The sequence below is a fragment of the Rhinopithecus bieti genome, unplaced genomic scaffold (genome assembly GCF_001698545.2).
Source record: "Rhinopithecus bieti isolate Rb0 unplaced genomic scaffold, ASM169854v2 scaffold_18548, whole genome shotgun sequence".
Taxonomy (NCBI): Eukaryota; Metazoa; Chordata; class Mammalia; order Primates; family Cercopithecidae; genus Rhinopithecus; species Rhinopithecus bieti.
Window position 1 is genome coordinate 1,546,703 of NW_016809526.1, and position 18,781 is coordinate 1,565,483.

At 40.9% G+C, this 18,781-nt stretch overlaps 1 protein-coding gene across 1 annotated transcript in view; it reads left to right on the plus strand.

Moving 5' to 3' along the window:
• Window positions 1-18,781, plus strand: part of FNDC1 (fibronectin type III domain containing 1) — a 101,559-nt gene that overhangs the window by 65,411 nt on the left and 17,367 nt on the right. The window contains exons 12-17 of the mRNA XM_017889676.1: window positions 894-994; window positions 2,941-3,052; window positions 3,893-4,333; window positions 10,986-11,054; window positions 13,195-13,338; window positions 15,460-15,690. Coding sequence (XP_017745165.1) covers window positions 894-994; window positions 2,941-3,052; window positions 3,893-4,333; window positions 10,986-11,054; window positions 13,195-13,338; window positions 15,460-15,690 — 1,098 coding nt within the window. The remainder of the gene's footprint in view (window positions 1-893; window positions 995-2,940; window positions 3,053-3,892; window positions 4,334-10,985; window positions 11,055-13,194; window positions 13,339-15,459; window positions 15,691-18,781) is intronic.

The following is an 18,781-nucleotide window of genomic DNA, read 5'->3' on the forward strand; positions in this document are numbered from 1 at the left end:
TTTTTTTTTTTTTTTTTTTTTTTTTTTGCTGATCTGTACAATGCATTGTTATTTTAGCCCAATGTAAACACATAGAACAATGCCCCATATCATACTCAATTTTCCACTAAGATTGGCTGTTTTAGTCAAACCCACCTCCCTGATAATAGATGTAAAACTCAACGTTCCCTTGTACGTAGTAGGAACTCGATAAATATTTAATGAATAAATGAAGGAATGAGAGAAATAAATGTCTGCCCTGCAAGTAGCGGTCAGAAAGCCCAAGTCCTTTGCCCAGCAGTCAAGGCTGAACCAGAGCAGACTGGAGCTGATAAGAAACATCTCTCTGTGAGGCAGAGACAGACAGAAACAACTCTAAGGGTGCTGCTGCATCTTCTTACTGTCTGAGCAAATACTTCTCAAGCAGCCCCACAGCATTCAGCAAGCTTTGAGACAGCATTGTGCATTTATATTCGGTGATTGGTGATTGGGACCTGAGTCAGCTGGGCATAGCTCTGTTTAACATGCCTAGAAAAGTGGGACAGTATCTAGTACATTTTAGACACAATTTTCTCTGTCCGTCTAACCCTTCCTTCCCCCACCTTCCACATGGCTGAAATAAAGCTACAGCTACTAAGGTCTTACGTTTTCTGTGGCAAATTTACTTATGCCACACACTCTCATTCTCACAGTATCGTCAGAAGCTGTGACTTTACTGTATTCTTAATTGACATCCACATCTGTTATGGAGAAGTCATAGTTTGAGACTATCATTATCTAATATATTTGAGCTACTGGTTTAAAATTCTATTTAGAGTTTCTATTTGAAATGATGTGTAGTTTGGTATGAAGCCAACTTCCCGGGCATGTTGAATTTACCAGGCTCTGTTATTTTTATTTTTGGTACTGTGTAGGTTATAATGGCAGACCAAATGTAGAAGGGAAAGTCCTTCCTGGTAGTAATGGAAAACCGAATGGACAGAGAATTATCAATGGCCCTCAAGGAACAAAGTGGGTAGGGTAAACTTCTTTACACATACCCGTTGTTTTCATGCTGTTGAGAAGAGAAAAATGGTGGACATTGTGTAATGATAAATGAAGTGGCCTTTGTCTGTTCTTCTCCTCTAGTTTTAACTACTCATATGTACTTGTATAGAGTTTCTTTTAATACTCGGAAAAATCTTTGGTTCTCCTGGTAACTAGCTTGTTTTTTCTCATGATAAGGCATGAGCCTTTGTTTTTCATTTGCCTCAACTGGTTAGGAAGGTCAAATGAATGCAAGGCCTAACCATAGCGATTATAGACCCAATGGATGGCTATTCAAAGGAACTTATATTTTCCCTGTCCTGGTAGCTTCATTTTATTTTTAGGTTTTGTTTATTGTTTGATTAAACATTACATGTATTTTCTGTAAGCCATCTCAAATCCTTTCTAGAAGGACACAGGGTAAAAATGAATGAATAAACAAAAAACCCTGAATGATACTGGAAATTTTTATTAGATCATCTTTTGAATCTTCCAACAATTGTTGGACTAAAATTATTTATTAGTACTTTATGTATGTCTAAACAGCTTTAATTGCTTGGGGTTAAGATAAACGTTTAGGAGGTTTTGTTGGGTTGAGGGTAATAGACAGAACACTTTACAATATTCAGGAATTTAAAGTACTTTTTCTAAGAATAAAAAAAGTTATTTATACTGTAATTCCCAGTCAAGACTTCCCATTTATAATGATAAGGTTTAGGGAAATGTACTAAAAGACTATGACATTTTCAGTCATAGGTGATCTAAAGATGCATGTTATCATTTCTTAAAGGAAGAGAAATTTATAGGAGGAAGAATGTACATTAAAGCAAGATGCTATTGCAAACAATTTTGAATGGAAACAGTATGGGGTAGATTTCAAAATAGGATTTATATAAATTTTATTTTAATGCCAAAACAGCATCCACCAAAGTGACTTGCTTGCAGGGCTTCCTCCCGTAGCCTGAGTGTGCAAAGCAGTGGTTCTTAAACTTAAGCCAGCTGAGGATCACTGAGGATTTTGTCAAATACAAGTCTCAGGTAGGGCTGGGAGATTTGAATATCTGACAAGTTCCTATGTGATGCTGAGGCTTCAGGTCCAGGACCATGCTTTGAGAACCAGCAAAAAGCACGAGCTAGTCCCTTAATAAAGATAATTATAGCTTTCTTCAAGTTTTACAGTTCCTCAGAACGTGACATTTTTTTGTATGCATACTATATTAGGCAACACGATTACAAATTATATTGTTTTTGTTATAGCAACTTTGATTTTTAACATTAACAGCAAAATGGAAAGATTTTATGTCTTTAACATGCTAGCAATTCACATTCATTGCAAGAAGTTAAAACAATTCATATTGAAATATATGAAACAGAAAATAAACATTCTTCACCCAAACTACTTCTCAAAGATAACCACTGTTAACCATTTGCAGTATAACCTTCCATAATTTTTTTCTCTGCAGTCTTAGGCTTATATATGCAAATGGATATATTTTTATTTTTGCAAAATAATCAGCCCTATAATCTGAGTTCACATATATGTGGAATGTATGTAGAATTGTCTGCATAATATTCTGCCATACAGATGGGCCACAAATTATTTAATCTCTCCCCTCAACTGAGAGACACATTGTTTCCTTCTTTCCAGCATTAGACACAATGTACTTGATGGTAAAAATATTTTGAACATCTTTTGTGATTTGAGAAACTTAAAACAATTTACATATTATATGGGTAAGCAATCATAATATGAAAGATGACTGCTTTGTACTGTATTTTTTAAGACTTTATGAATCATATTGACAGAAATAATGTCTTCTATTCATATTATGGTTTCCTTCTGTGGAAGTTTCAGGCATATGCACATATATAGTTGGACTCATGTGACCATTTCAAAATGTCCAATATATTCTTTAATCTATGTCATGGATTTAGGTTGTGGACCTTGATCGTGGGTTAGTATTGAATGCAGAAGGAAGGTACCTCCAAGATTCACATGGAAATCCTCTTCGGATTAAACTAGGAGGAGATGGTCGAACCATTGTGGGTAAGGGAGAACAGTTTTTAAAGAATAAAAGCCTACTGAATTAGCTATAGAATTACAGCTTCTATCTTCCTTCTCCCCCTCATTTACAATGATTGCTCTTGGTTTGGTTACTTTTACCTATGTGAGAAGAAGAGCCTCAAAAGAGGCAGAACTTGGTGTTTCCCCCAGACAGCTTTAGTTCTCTTCCTGAAGGCTGCACCCTCTAAAAAATGTGGCCCTTTAATTCGTTCTTAAATTGGCCCTTTTAGAGGAGGGGTCCACAAACTACAACCTGTAGGTTGTAGCCCACTACCTGTTTTTGTAAGACTTACTATGAGCTCAGAATAGTTTTTACATGTTTAAATGATTGCCAGAAAAAAGAATATTTTGTAGCGTGATAATTACATGAAATGCACATTTCAGTGTCCATATGCAAAGTTTTATTGGAACACAATACACTCACTTAATTATGCATTGTCTAACTCATTTGTTACGTGCTGTTTATGTATTTGCACTCTAAAAGCTGATTGAGTAGTTGCAACAGAGACCATCTGGCCTATAAGGCTTAACATATTTGCTTCCTGGCCCTTTACAGAAGAAGTTTTTCCACCTTTAATCCAAAGTAACACTTCCACCCCTTAGGCATGGGAATGAGGCAAAGGAAAATATTTCTTCCTTTGCTAGATACAAGAGTTATCTCAGGATCGTGGAGCATACTGATGCAATATTCATTTATCCCTTTGCCTTTTACTGATTAAAACATGATAATACATAAGCTTTGAGAAGACACTTATTGCTTGCTTTTTATTTTCTCTGGATTGTTTCACGTCGTTGCATAGCTATTGGTTGATTTTATTTCAGATCTGGAAGGGACCCCCGTGGTGAGTCCTGACGGCCTACCACTCTTTGGGCAGGGGCGACATGGCACACCTCTGGCCAGTGCCCAAGATAAGCCAATTTTGAGTCTTGGAGGAAAGCCGCTGGTGGGCTTGGAGGTCATCAAAACCACCACCCATCCCCCTACCACTACCACACGGCCTACCACTACTACGACGCCCCTGCCTACCACTACAACCCAGCGGCCCACCACTGCCACCACCCGCCGCACAACCACCACCCGTCGCACGACCACCAGGCGCCCAACAACCACAGTCGGAACCACTACGCGGACAACCACCACCACCACCGCCAAACCCACCACTCCCATCCCCACCTGTCCCCCTGGGACCTTGGAACGGCGCGACAATGATGGTAACCTGATAATGAGCTCCAATGGGATCCCAGAGTGCTACACTGAAGAAGGTAACTGGCTTTGTTCTAATACTAACCACTTATCATGCACACTAGCACGCTGCAGCTCAGAGCAGGGTGGCAGAGCCTGCAGGGGAGGGATGAGTGCCGCACACAGCAAAGCAGCAAGCCAACGCATTTTTGGTCCCAGCAAGTTTGTCTGACAGTACCATGCCACAGCTAAGGTTGGAAGACTTAGGAAATAAAAATATTGCATGGGACATATTTATATGAAAAAATTATTTCTTGTTGACTTAAAGTCAGATTTAACTGGGCATCCTGTGTTTACCTGGCAGCGCTTATCACAACCCAAGTCAAGAATTTAGCTGAAACTTGTGACATTATTTGTTTGGACTATCATTTCCCAAAGTGTGTTCCAAGGGATATTGTAGATTAGTGGTTGTAATATATATGTATATACGTAAAAGGTTCTGTGATTAGCTATGTGATTTAAACAAGGCTGGATAAATTTCTTACTGTTGTAACACTTAGATCACTGAATAGTCTTGTTGAGAATCTCCAAGAAAAGGAATGTTTCCCCAGCATGTTCGGCAGCTGGGCACTTTTTTGATCAGCCCTCCTTTGGAGAATTCTAATCCTCATGTGGCTGGGCTTCCTGTGGGAGTGTGGGCTTTCCACTGGGTAAGAACGCACCATTTTCCCTTCTTTGCTGATCTGCACTATCCTGCCGACCCTGATGTGAGTCTGTCTTCCTTCTGAAAATGGCTTGTTCTCCCTGAAGAGCCAGAGCTAGGATGCCTTTATCCAGGTCATCGTGGAGCCCACATATCAATGTGTCTCCATCCTTTCTGCTCAGTCCCCTGCTCAAGCTGCCTTGGAAGAAGTCATTCTAGATTTGCATCAGGCATGGAGGAGATAGATTCATCTTCTTTCCCTCAGTTCATTGAAATGAATTGCAATGTCAACTATAAAGCTTAAGTCTTTTTAAACCAAGGCAGAGTGAAGACATTTCCTTTTAGGAATCAAGTCTGGAATTCTTGTGCAGCATTATTGACCATGATAAGCCCAATCAGTTTGAACATGAATACTGTATCCAAAATGGGAATTCTGTTGGAAGTTAGTCTTTCTGTGAAGAAGTTCCAAATAAACAAGACAACTTGACACATCTAAAAATTCCACACCAAAGAAACACGGAAACATACAGAGGGAGAGGAACAATGGGAAGAAAATTTCTACTCTGTCCATTGACCCAGTGAGTACAAATTTGAATTTACCTTTGAATTTCTAGTATTAAAATATTATGTTACTTTCCTTGACATCTGACTTCTGCATGCATTAATGTGTTTAATTTTAAAGGGTGAAATATAATTAAAACATAATTACTTAATAATTGGTTGTAAACAAAACTTGACTATTTTGGATTTGATTTTAATTACTGTTGCTATTAGTTCACGTTTTATTTTGTCTGCTTTTATTTAGGCCTTCTAACATGTTCCCTTCATTTACTTTGTATTTTTGGACTTTTATTTAGCATGAAAGTCAATATTTTCTTGGCATTTTGTCTCTTATTTTCTTTGCAATTCATGACATATATATGTTCACTCCTGTCCAGTCTCCTGATTCCCTAGTCCAAGCTAAAGAATAGTTTTCCTCTGGACAGCATTTGAAAATAAGTACAAATCAATACAAAGTCTTAGGGAAAAGTTAAATGTGGGGACAGCAATGTATCATCCTCGTATCACATTTTAATGCAATATAATTTGTTAGTTTAAAAAGAGTTTTCTTATGGCCTTTCTTATTTCTACTGTTTCATTGACAACTTCATTAAACATTTTCTTCTTTATTGACTGTAATCATAGTTATTTTTATCTTTTAATCTTTTTAAACCACTTTCTTGATGTATGATTGGCATAGAAAAAGTTCTGCATATTTAATCCATACACGTTGATGAGCTTGGGATAAGAATACACTCACAAAATCATCATCCTGCTAAGGCCACAGACACATCCATCACCTTCCAAAGTTCCCTCCAACTCCCACTCCTTTATTGTTAGTATTATTCTCTTTTCTTTATTTGTGGTAAGCACACTCACCATGAAAGTGGTATTTTTTTGTAATAAGAAATTAAATGTTTACTATTACAAAGATACATGCACATGTATGTCCATTGCAGCACTATTCACAGTAGCAAAGAGATGGAATCAACCCAAATGCCCATCAATGATAGACTGGATAAAAAAAATGTGGTCCATATACACGGTAGAATACTAGGCAGCCACAAAAAGGAATGAGATTATGTGCTTTGCAGGGACATGGATGGAACTGGAAGCCATTATCTTCACCAAATTAACACAGGAACAGAAAACTAAACACCTCATGTTCTCACTTATAAGTGGGAGCTGAACGATGAGAACACATTGACACAGGGAGGGGAACAACATATAATGGGGCCTGTCAGAGGGTCGGGTGGGGGAAGAGAGAGCATTGGGAAAAATAACTAATGCATGCAGGGGTTAATATTTAGGTGATGGGTTGATCTGTCCAGCAAACCACTGTGGCACATGTTTACCTATGTAACAAACCTACACATCATGCACCTGTACCCCAGAACTTAAAATAAAATTAAAAGAGAAATTAAATTTTAAAATGTATTAATACTAGCTCTGTTGAGATAAAATTCATATACCATAAAGTTCATTCTTCTAAAGTTAGTGGATGTTAGTATATTTACAGTGTGCAATGATCACCACTATTAGATTCCATAATATTTTCATCACCTCAGGAGAAATTCCGTACTCATCAGCAGTCAACCCTCATTCCTCCCTCCTCTCAACCCTGGAAACCACTAATGTACTTTCTCTCTCTATGGATTTACCTATTTGGGACATTTTGTATAAATGGAATCATGTCATATGTGGCTTTTTGTGTCTGGCTTCTTTCACTTAGCATAATTGCTTTCAAGATTCATTCACATTATAGAATACATCATTACTTCATTCTTTTTATTCCATTGTATGGATATACAGCATTTTTTCCATTCATCGGTCAGTGGTCATTTGGGTTATTTCTACTTTTTTGTTATTATGAATAATGCTGCCTTGAACATTTGTTTTGTTTTGTTCTGCTTGATCTGACTTCTCTATTGGATAATAAACTCCTTGCAGTTGAGACAATGTCTTCTGCTTCATCTCTAATTCCTTGTGGTACCTAAGTACATACCTTTGGATATCCAAGCAAGACCTTAAGGTATAGGCATTCTCCATGTCTTAAAAGCCAGTGCTTTTTTTTTTTTTTTTTTTCCAGGTTCTGTATCTACAGCAAATCTGATGACAGAGGGTGTACATGGAATGTGACAAGCCAGATGAACACCATCAATAATTTGTAGCATGACCTTGTTACAGGCTGCAGAAAAACATCCGTCATTACGGAAAACAGACCTTCCCTACCATAGCTGGGTCTCCAGATAGAAAATACCGAGAAATGCAACATTCATTTGAGCTGGACCAACTGTACAGTGTGCAAATATCCCTGGGTTTCAAATAGCTGTCATTTACCTTCTGTCTCTAAACTTCTACTGAGAATAATTTTTAAAAAATATTTTTTAATATCTCTGGAGCAAAGGCCTTCCTTCTTTGGTGACATTTTTCACTTATTTTTTTCATGGCTACTTGATAAACTACTGAAGAGAATAAACGACACTACTGTGGTTGATGGCTGGCAAATGTGTTTATGTGAAGAGGCTGAAGCTTTTCACATTGGTGCTGAGTTGGCTTGTAAAATATCCAGTTTTACACAGTTCTGAATAGTTTAAAATGGCATTCGGGTGGGCCAAAGTAAGGTAGTCAACTTTTTGTTTTTTGTTTTTTTTAATTGTAAATATATTTCATCACATCTGGAAGTTATTTTTACTTGGAGTCAAGATGGTTCTATTTTAGAAAATTTATGCCTGAGTTTATTTGGTCTTAAGAAAAAGAACACTGAAATCACTCAATAGATTGTTTACTTAATGCCAGAGGACTTAACTGTCACTCATCTCACGAAGTGAACTCATTTGCCGCTAAAAGCATCATTTCTGTAGCCTGCTGCATGCTTTGGAGTATTTCAGCACCTCACGGAGTTACCCGTAACACTAGAGTCCGTGAAGGAAATGATATACTTTTCCCTTTTCTTGTTCACCCTGGGATGCAGAAACTTCACCATGTATTCATTTTGATGTGACCAAAACAGTAATGAAAAGAAATGACACTGAACTGATAATGAGGAAAAGCAAGACGATATTCCTAAAGGTTAAATTGACAAGGGAAAGAAAATGGTAGGCCAGGAAACAATGGCAAGATAATCCCAGCCTTTACAGGGTGTGAACCTGAAAACTGATTTGAACAAGCTCAGAAGTAATTTGTCTTGGATCCCAGGCATATTGACATTGGAATGACCGAAGGAAAGTTTGTGTTTAATAGTTTTTCGTGAAATGACAATTCCACCCCTAAATGGATGGATAATTTACAACTTCTCTCTGCTTAATATTCATTGGCTGAATCAGAACACACCAGAGTCATTGCCTCAAGGACCATCTCTTGGGCCTCGGAATAGGAGCTGGGAGTTCTTACTGTGATCCCAGAAGGGCTGGACAGACCACTCGAGGCTGCCATTGCCTTTGTGGGTGGAGTTTGTTTTTACAATGTAATATTCATGTCATTCAAACTAGGCTGAAAAAGATTGGTAGGATAATGACATAGGAGTTTATATACCTTCTACTTCAATTTCCCCTTCATTACACTGTAGAATGGTGATTCTAATAGAGCATCTTCACATTGACAGATAATTTTATTGGTTAGTTCAACTTTCCAGAAGTGGAGGCAGTTTTATGAAGTATAAAGTAAGTAGTCTTTGGAGCCAGAGTACTTGAAGTTCACATTCTGTTTTTGCTGTCTTTTACCATCCACATGTCTCAGGCATGCTGTAAATTCTCCCAGAGCCTTGGTGTCCTTGGCTGATGTATTAGTCTGTTTTCATACTGCTGTAAAGATACTACCTGAGACTGGGTAATTTATAAAGGAAGAAGTTTAATTGACTCACAGTTCTAAATGGCTGGGGAGACCTCAGAAAACTTACAATCATGGCAGAAGGGGAAGCAGGCACATCTTACATGGTGGCAGGTGAGAGGGAGGGAGAGAGAGAGAGAACGAGCGAGCAAGTGTGCAGGAAAAACTACCATTTAGAAAACCATCAGATCTCATGAGAATTCACTCACTATCATGAGAACAGCGTGGGGGAAAATGCCCCCATAATCTAATCACTTTCCACCAGATCCCTCCCTGGACATGTGGGTATTATGGGGATTATAATTTAAGATGAGATTTGGGTGGGGATACAGCCAAACCGTATCAGCTGAGAAGTGGGTATTTATGAGCTCAATGTATCTCAAGGGTTTCTTGTGAAATTATATATACATAAAAGTGGCTGATACAGAGAAGGCATCTAGGAAACCATCCACTAGTCACTTCTTCCTCTTTTCCCCACCTTGCCCCCTTTTAGTAGTGCGTTAAGTTTAGAGAGTTCTATATAATTGCTGTGGGCTTCAGGTCAAAGGGAGGAACGTAATTCCTTACAGTTATTTTTTGAGCTATAAAACCTTTTGCCTCAAGATTTTATCAGCTACAGTGAGATGTTCTCCTTTTTACAGTTGCATCTATAACCCCCAAGTAGAGAAATAGTATAATCGATTCCATTATACCTTTTCCAAAAGACTTCTGCTTAAACTACCCTGATAATGGAGGTGAAGATGCCTTTTATGCTTAAATCACTCACTTTCTTTTCACAAGTTGCTCATGCTCGTAATATTGGTTTAGTCATTACAGGAATTGTAATAGTTCTTCTAACTAGGGTTTCCTGGCTTTTCCAAAAATCACGTCTGAAATTTTGTATTACATTTAAAGTATAATTCTGTAGTAAAAATAGACCTATCGGTTAGTACAGCCCAATCTGTCTGTAAAGAGAAATTTGCAATGATTGGCATATTTTTCCAAATTTCCTATGCAAATTAGGAAATCTGATTTATCTCCCTAGTCGGTGAGAGAGGGTGGGTAGTCAGTAGGAAGTGGAGAAGCACAGGGAACTCTCATTGGTAGAGTTTGCCAAGTTGGGATGTAGACGAGGTAGGAGATTACCCTGCTTCTTGAATATTCCAGAGGCAAGATGGAGGGGGTGGAGGAATGAAGACTGATGAACAAGGGAGTTGACCCGTGAGGGGCTTTTTGTCACCATCCTGAGCACCAACCGCCCACTCTCCTCTCTCTCTCTCATGACTGCTTCCTAAGAGCGCCTGCTGTGGCATGAGGGGCCAGGGGACTTCCCTCAGCATCAGAGCCCTGCAGGCATGCGGGCGGGTGGGCTGAGGTGGTAGGAGGGAGGTGAGAGAGAGCTTGGGGGTGCTGAGGAATCTGGGAATGTGGAGTGGGGTGTTTGCTCCTGATGGGGCGGGCATTTGTATCACCCTTTCCTGGGCCCAAAGGAGAGAAAGTCTGGGTTCCATGTCAGTGCTTTGATGATTTTCCTCCTGAAAACGTTGTGGAGACTCTGGCCTTGGGGACTTGTTTTCATGACCTGCTCGAGGTGAATGAATTGTCATGCTCTGGGGCCTACTTCTGAGAGAACCATGGAGAAGGAGCCCTGGATGACCGGTCCTTTTCTCTGTCCTCACTAGATGAGTTCTCAGGTTTGGAGACCGACACTGCAGTACCCACAGAAGAGGCCTACGTTATATATGATGAAGGTACAAACTAGCTTTTGAAAAATTATTTGCGCACTTTCTTTCCTAATCAAAGGATCTGATTGTAACTATTGAATGGATGATCTTGACGGAAGTTTCCTTTTGAGCTTTGGGCCGGGCCTAAGCTGAGGGCTGGCTTAGGGAAGGGTAGTTTTACCCCATGCTTCCATGTCACCCCCAAATGCCTATTTGATCTAAGAAAAACAGTGCGCTTAACATGCAGATGCAGATTCCCACTTGGTCCCTGTACTCCCCGTTCCCTCCCTCCCAACCCTCCTTAGGCCCAAGGAATTCTGGAGTTATCCATCAGGGCTCCCCTTCAACCTTCATTTATAAAACTTACTTGGTTTAACCAAGTCCAACTTCCTTACTTGGCTCTTCTCTTTCTTATTCCTTTCTTTTCTCTCCTTTTCTAATTACATAAAATATGTGATGCTTAGATCAGTTGATTTCTTATCATAGAATCTTTTCAAGGGTAAGTTTGTAAGATTAGGAACATAGGCCGGCCACAGTGACTCAAGCCTGTAATCCTAACACTTTGAGAGGTCAAGGAGGGAGGATCACTTGAGCCCAGGAGTTCAAAAGCAGCCTGGGCAGCATAGCAAGACACTGTCTCTACAAAAAATTAAAAAATTAGCTGTATATAGTAGCACACACCTGTAGTTCCAGCTACTTGAGAGGCTGAGGCAGGTGGATCATTTTGAGCCCAGGAGTTCGAGCTGTGATGGCACCACTGCACTCCAGCCTGGGTGAGAGAGCAACACCCCATTTCAAAAAAAATTTTTTTTAAAATTAAGAATACAAAGTGCCTTGGACAGCATCTGGGAGAGTCATTCAATAAATGGTAACTAATGGTATTATTACACTTAGGACCTTGTGATTGTTTTGTGTGATTTGGAAGTTGTCTCTGCAACTTGAAGAAGTTCTTAAAGGAATCTTGTCCACATCCAGTGCCGGCCTTTGACACCAAGGCTCAGGATTCTCACTTTTGAGGTCCACCTTTTCTGCAATTATTCATAGCTCTAATTGTCTTAAATCACAACTGTGCAAACAATGTCACCTTTGATGTGTTATTTATTCATAATAAAGCTTGATGTAGTGGTTTAATCCCAAGGTTTTCAAACAAAACTGACTTAAAGAAAACAGCAGATGTTAGAAAGCAAACGAAGATTTTTTTTTAGCACCTTTGAAAATATTAGGCATCTTTCTTATCTTTGAAGAGTTTGAAAAGAGGGGCAGAGTTTTATTTTCTTTTCAAATGTTAAAAGGATTATGTTGTTTTGGCAAGGAATTAATGCCCATCCCCCATGCCCAAAAACAGTTCATACACAGAAAAAAAAAAAAAAAAAAAACAAAATGTGTTCTCTTTGGAGCATGGAGTTTGTCTCTCTGTCACCAGCCCTGGAGTGGCAGTGACGCATGATCTTGCTCACAGCAACCTCCGTCTCCTGGGTTCGGATCGCCGATTCTTCTTGCGCTCAGCCTCCCCTGTGGAAAAGTATGCTGGGACCGTACAGGTGCAGCGCCAAACCCCACGCCCCAGCTAATTTTTGTATTTTTAGTAGAGATGGGCTTTCCACCCCGTGTTGACCAGGATGATCTTAGATCTCGCTGGACGGCTTGGATCTGGCCCGCCCTCGGCCTCCCCAGACAGTGCTGGAATTGAACAGGCGTGTGAGCCCCCAGCCATGGCCGGCCTAAGGAAAAATTTTTTATGAAAAAAAATTCAAGTTTATTTTTTGATGTTATCTTTTATTTCCTAAAAGGGAACATTATGCAGGTAGAGCATGGCTTTGGGCCAGTGCCATGAGCTACAATGTTGTGAGTCTAAAACCCCATTTTTAGACTCCAGTTGTGAGTCTAAAATCCCATTTTTTCTGGTCATATGTGTTTCTTTTTGCCCTTTCTGTCTTCTGTCTGCAGCTTCTTTTCTGCAGGGACAGAAATGCGAAGAAATGGTATTTTAGTAGAGACAAATTATGTTTGGGCATAGCATTTATTTTAGGGTGTGTGTCTGTGTGTGCATGTGTGTGTGTCTGTCTGGGTTTTAGCCTATAGTTGAATGTTAGGAAGGTATCATTTGACTATAGAAAGTGCTCCTTTTCTGGCAGTGCCCAATTACAGAGCCTTCATATCATTTCAGATTATGAATTTGAGACCTCAAGGCCACCGACCACCACCCAACCTTCCACCACTGCTACCACACCGGGGGTCATCGCAGAAGAAGGCGCCATCAGTTCCTTTCCTGAAGAACAATTTGATCTGGCTGGAAGGAAACGATTTGTTGGTAAATATAATGTTGTTAATCAGAGAAACATGGGTTTTTAACTTTTGGTCTTTGAAGAAGAGCATTACTAATCTCTTGGCCTGGCCAAGGCAGTGCATTTTGAGAAGTTTTCCCAGAGTGAAGCTTCCACTGGGGATAATTGAGTGAGTCAGTCGTGTGTAGATATGTAATATTTTACTTTCTGCCAAAATCAGAAGAGGGGAGGATTTGGAGTCCAGCAGAGGAGAGCTGAAACAGGCTGCCTTGCATAGACTAAGTGTAAGAAATACTTAAAAACCATCTGGACCAGGGAACATGAGTGTTTTTGTTGTAGCCAGTTTATCCACGACAAGACTTACCACTGGGCCTTGTGTGTGTACTGTTTGTTAAATTCTTCCTAAAAGGTTAGCTGCTTACTGAATTGAGCCACTAGCGCTTATAGTATCATGGAGAGGAAGCTTTTTTCTTTTGTTATTTCCTATCACTTTCATTAGCTTCAAGGATTTGGGATCTAGAAATTCATTTTCCTCTTCTTTCTCAGTAATTGAAATGGTTTCAGTAGGAAATTCTGTGAAATTAAACTGCGTTAAGTCTTGCAAGTCTTCTTTTCCCATGCCCTTAATGAACCTCATTAATGAGACAGCTGGATTAGTATGTTACTAAGTGGAGACAAGTAACAGCTTAAACTTAGATCACACTTTTCTGTTTCCAAAACAACTGTTCTGCCATGAGCAGAGAACAACTCTTGCTAGCCAAGATGTAGTGACTGAGTGTCTAAACCACACATACTTGAAGAACAAGAATATTCATTTGAGGTGGCGTTCCTGAGGCAGACACTAACATGGGTCTCTGGTATGCAGCTGCCAGGCTGCGTTTACCATGTACACTGACTTCTTTCCCGGCAGTTCCATGATGGGAATTGAAATGCTTTCTGTGCTATTATTAGCTGTTCCACAGAACTCCTCTGAATGCTAAAGGCTTATTATTGTCTGGCTCTTTTCATAAGTCTACAACTCTCTAAAGCATAGGAGCCCACTCCCCAAACTTCCTGATGAGACCCATGGACAAGTTCTAAAGGCCTAACTTCAGACTAATTTTTAGAAAACACTGTCTTAGCTGTGTCCCAGGGACTCTGTATCTTTGCTTTCATTAGTTACAAAGAACTTCTTGACTTCTGCCTTAATTTCATTATTTGCCCAAAAGTCAAATAGAGAAGCTAAAAACTGCATTCACTCCAAATAGCCACTAAGAATGACAACGTAGCCCCAAAAGTTACAGTGGAAGCTTCAGAAATTGCCAGACATTGTTACTTGAGATCACTTGAGAGTTTTGCACGTATAAAACCCCAATCCCAAGTCCTTGACATTTCTAATTTAGTGGGATATAATAGAAAGAGTTAAGGGCTGGGGGTGACAGCCTCCTGTCTGATCCTTACATAGTGAGCACTCTCAGTGTTTGTAGGAGAGATAGTAACATGAGGCCATCGGTTCATATCCTGCCTTACTCCCAGGACCGTGTATCCTCTGAAATAATGTATGTAGAAAAATCTTCAGCCATCTGTAAATGTGAGTAGCTGTTGTTAAACTGAGCAGTAATGTTGTAGACAGCAGTTCAGGCCTGGCCTTATGCACAGATGCTTCAGATTGTTGTGGGGGTTTATGAAGCTCTAGGGAAGGCCACCCAGGGCTGAGGCTAAAGGCTGCATGTCTTGATCAGTATACATTTTTTCCTGGTCCCAAGATAGTCAAGGAAATGAACTGTGTTGAGAGAGTGCTAGTAAAGGGTTGGGTGGGCCTGACTCACCCTTTTCCAAATGTTGGGGCACAGGAATGGCAGAGAGCTGCAGGCTTACATTAAATTGAATTATAGTTTCATGATCTCTCAAAACCACTTTGAAGGCATAGTCGTTGATGTCGATGGGGCAATAGGATCTTTTGGAATGACCGGATTGAAAGACATACACACATGGGTCCATTAAGGAGAGCTGGGGGTGTGTTTCTGAGCTTGGCATCAAGGCTGATGGGGCCTCTGTCCAGCAGGGAGAGACCGAATGGTGGGTCTGATTCTGTGGAGCAGATGCTGTGTTTCTGCCTCCAGAAAAAGCCTCCAGCAATCCAATTGGATATCTCTGTTCTTTTCCAGCTCCTTACGTGACATACCTAAATAAAGACCCATCAGCCCCGTGCTCTCTGACTGATGCACTGGATCACTTCCAAGTAGACAGCCTGGATGAAATCATCCCTAATGACCTGAGGAAGAGTGACCTGCCTCCCCAGCATTCTCCCCGCAACATCACCGTGGTGGCCGTGGAAGGCTGCCATTCATTTGTCATTGTGGATTGGGACAAAGCCACCCCGGGAGATGTGGTCACAGGTGTGTCCTAGGCAGATATCAGAGTTCCCATGATCTGTAGTTGGGAAATGTGGACAATAAAGAATGATGGATGACTGGATGGGTGCATGCATGGATGAGTAGGTTGGATGGATGAATGGGATGATGGCTACCCATCTAGAAGGAAGACATCTACTGTCTTCCTTCAACTGGATGAAATATAGGCAACAATGGAAGCCTCATGGGGTAGGGTAAGGAGTACTGGATGGAAGTCAGAAGTCGTAAATCCTCGTCCCAGATTGATTTGCATGATCTTGAGCTCAGTACTTCATCTTTCTGGGCCTTGGTTTCCCCATATGCAAAACATCACTACATCTCTAACATCCTGTAATCTTGCACATGGCCAGGGAGTTCAGCTAGCTCTTTACCGGATCAGATCCTGCAGTTAGCGTGACCATGAGCGCCCACTGGGCCACACAGCTGTCCCTTGTTGGAGTCAGCCCTGGGCTTGTGTCTCTGCCTCTTTCTCTCCTTTCACATCTGCTGGGTGCTTCCAGACAAATCTGGGTGCTTCTCGGTTCCTTATGTGGGAATTGGAGGTGACGAAAAAATGCCCAAGGATCTTGAGCCTCCTTGGCCTGTGAGATGTTTAAGTTCACTCTGCCAAGGACATATTTGAAGATACATCTTGAAATTTAAGTTCTTACAGAAAGAGAATTGATATTTTCTATGAATAGTTGCAATTTTTTTTTTCTGGGCCTCTGAGCTGTGCAAGAGGAAGAAGTATGGCTGTGGCTGTGTGTGTCTCTGACTGGGAGGTAGCAGTCGTATTAGAGGTCAGAGTTCAACATTCTCTGCCATTATTGTGCTAGTGCAGTTTGTATAATTCAAAATTTCTAGTGCTTGTCTTGGTGTTCCCACTATTATATCTTACAATGAAAAAATGTGTCCAAGAATATCCAAAGAGCATCTTCTCTTGTGGAATTTGTACAGCAGTGCAAATGCTAGAATAAGGGACATAGAAAAGAAGGCTTCTGGGTGTTCTGCCAGGTGAGACTGAAAGGCCTGGGGTGCAGGGAGGGTGTGGGATTAAGGAGTTTGAGTCTTTAGCGGAACTAAAAGTACAGTACTGGGTAGGTGCTACATGGACCGCTGTGAAGTCCGTGGTGTTCTGAATAGAATGCAAATCAGTCAATGGAAGGAGGAAAGCTTGTAATCAAACAGCCAGAAAATATTTTTATTAATTGAACACACTTCTGTGAATGGTAATTTTTAAAAACAAGCAAGAAAGCATACAGAAAAAAATAATTTAAAACCTTACTTTAAGCTGTTTAGCTTTTGACATCTTGCATAACAGATATTACTTAACATAAATATATCACTGCACCCTGATTCAAGGGGCTTTAAGAAACACTGGCTGCAGAATGAGAGTGCATTGGCCCCATTAAACGTGCCTCAAGGGTTCTTGCAGTGAAGAGGGAGCTTTCAGGGAACTCTCAACAAATGTCCCTGAGATTTAATTCAGATGTAATTTCTGTATTGTCCTGTAGAGGTCGGGCTTCTGAAACACCCATGCCCTTTAAGGGCGCTCTAAGCCATTCAAAGCTCCCTAAAGCCTTAGTGTCCTCACATGCTCCACCCTGCACCTCATCCGAAACGAAACCTCAGAGCCCTAATCATGAGTACTCACGACACTAGCATAAATAATATGGATGAGGTATTTATAGGGCACTCCCAACATAGAGCTGTGCCAACTCCTGTCAAGCTGATTACTGTAGAACACTGCAGCATATGACGCCCTGTGGTGTGGGGGAAAACACCAGACTCCACAAGGCTCAGAGAGAGAATAGCGGCAGCTTGTCATCCGTTAGTGAACCAAACACCAGCTCTTTCACCTGCAGAACAACTAAGCCAAGTGGATACATCCTAAACTTAAACAAAGCATCACATTATCGGGCCCCCTGCAGGGCATCTGAATCCTGCTGGCTACATGGATGTTGTGTGCTCTGCTCGTTTTCACCTGCCATTCTTTCTTTCACAAGCAGTCAAGTCAATGTGTAATGAGGTGGTGCTCAAACAGTGTGAAACTCCTAGAATTTCTGCCTGCAACCTGTTGCTTTCCCAAATCACTCCTGAAGAATGAAGTTATTACTTTATTAGGAGTGATTCTGTGGGAAATCACCAATGTGATGACCTCTTAGTTTTTTAGGACCAGCACATCAGTCACTTTCAGGACTGGTTTTGATGAGAACAACAGAGAAATCAGGAGTTATGCTGTGCTCAGCAAGCGCCTTATCAAAACCCCAAAGCCCTCAAAACCCAGACACAGGATCAGCCGAGAAACCAGCCCCTTACATGGGAAGCGCGGGGTTCTGATGGAAGCCAGAGGTCCAAGAGTCTGAGCTTTGCCAACTCCATTGGAAGCCGGGTTTCCATGGCACACATGTGACCTCCGTCCCCTCTGGGGTGGGCCATTGTGTGCAGCACCAGCTGAAGCATGCAGGGCTTGACTACACTGTGCCAGAGGGGAAATGCCGTGGGGAGGGCAGCAACTCTTCCCAGGTTCAACGACTCTCCTCCAGGGAACAGTGTGGGGAGGGTTCCAGGGTCCAGTTCACCTGGCTTCCAGGCCCAGATTGCCCATTTGTTAGTTGTGTGACACTAATCAGTGTCATGTGATGTGACACTAATCAGATCGTAGGGTGCTAAATAAAATCACATGCACCTCTTAGGTACATTTGATGTTATTGATCTTTTCCTTCTTAACTTGTGTGCTTTCTCTCAACCTCTTCATCTCCTCCCAGGCTTGTACAACATTCAGTGGTGGAATTTCTCACGGCTTGGTCCTGGGGCCTCTTTTCTTCTTGCTCTGTCTTCTCTCCTCTCAGAGTCTCATCCATGCACATGGTTTTAATTCATCTCAGAAATGAGTCATTGATTTATATCTCAAGGCCAGGCCATCCTCTCCTCTGAGCCCCAGATAGTAAAATCAGATGCAAATGGTAAAATCACTTGATGTCATCACTGGGATGTCTCCAGAGCATCTCAGACTTGGTGTATAAAAAATCAGACTCATCCTGGCTAACATGGTGAAACCCCGTGTTACTAAAAATACAATAAAATTAGCCAGGCA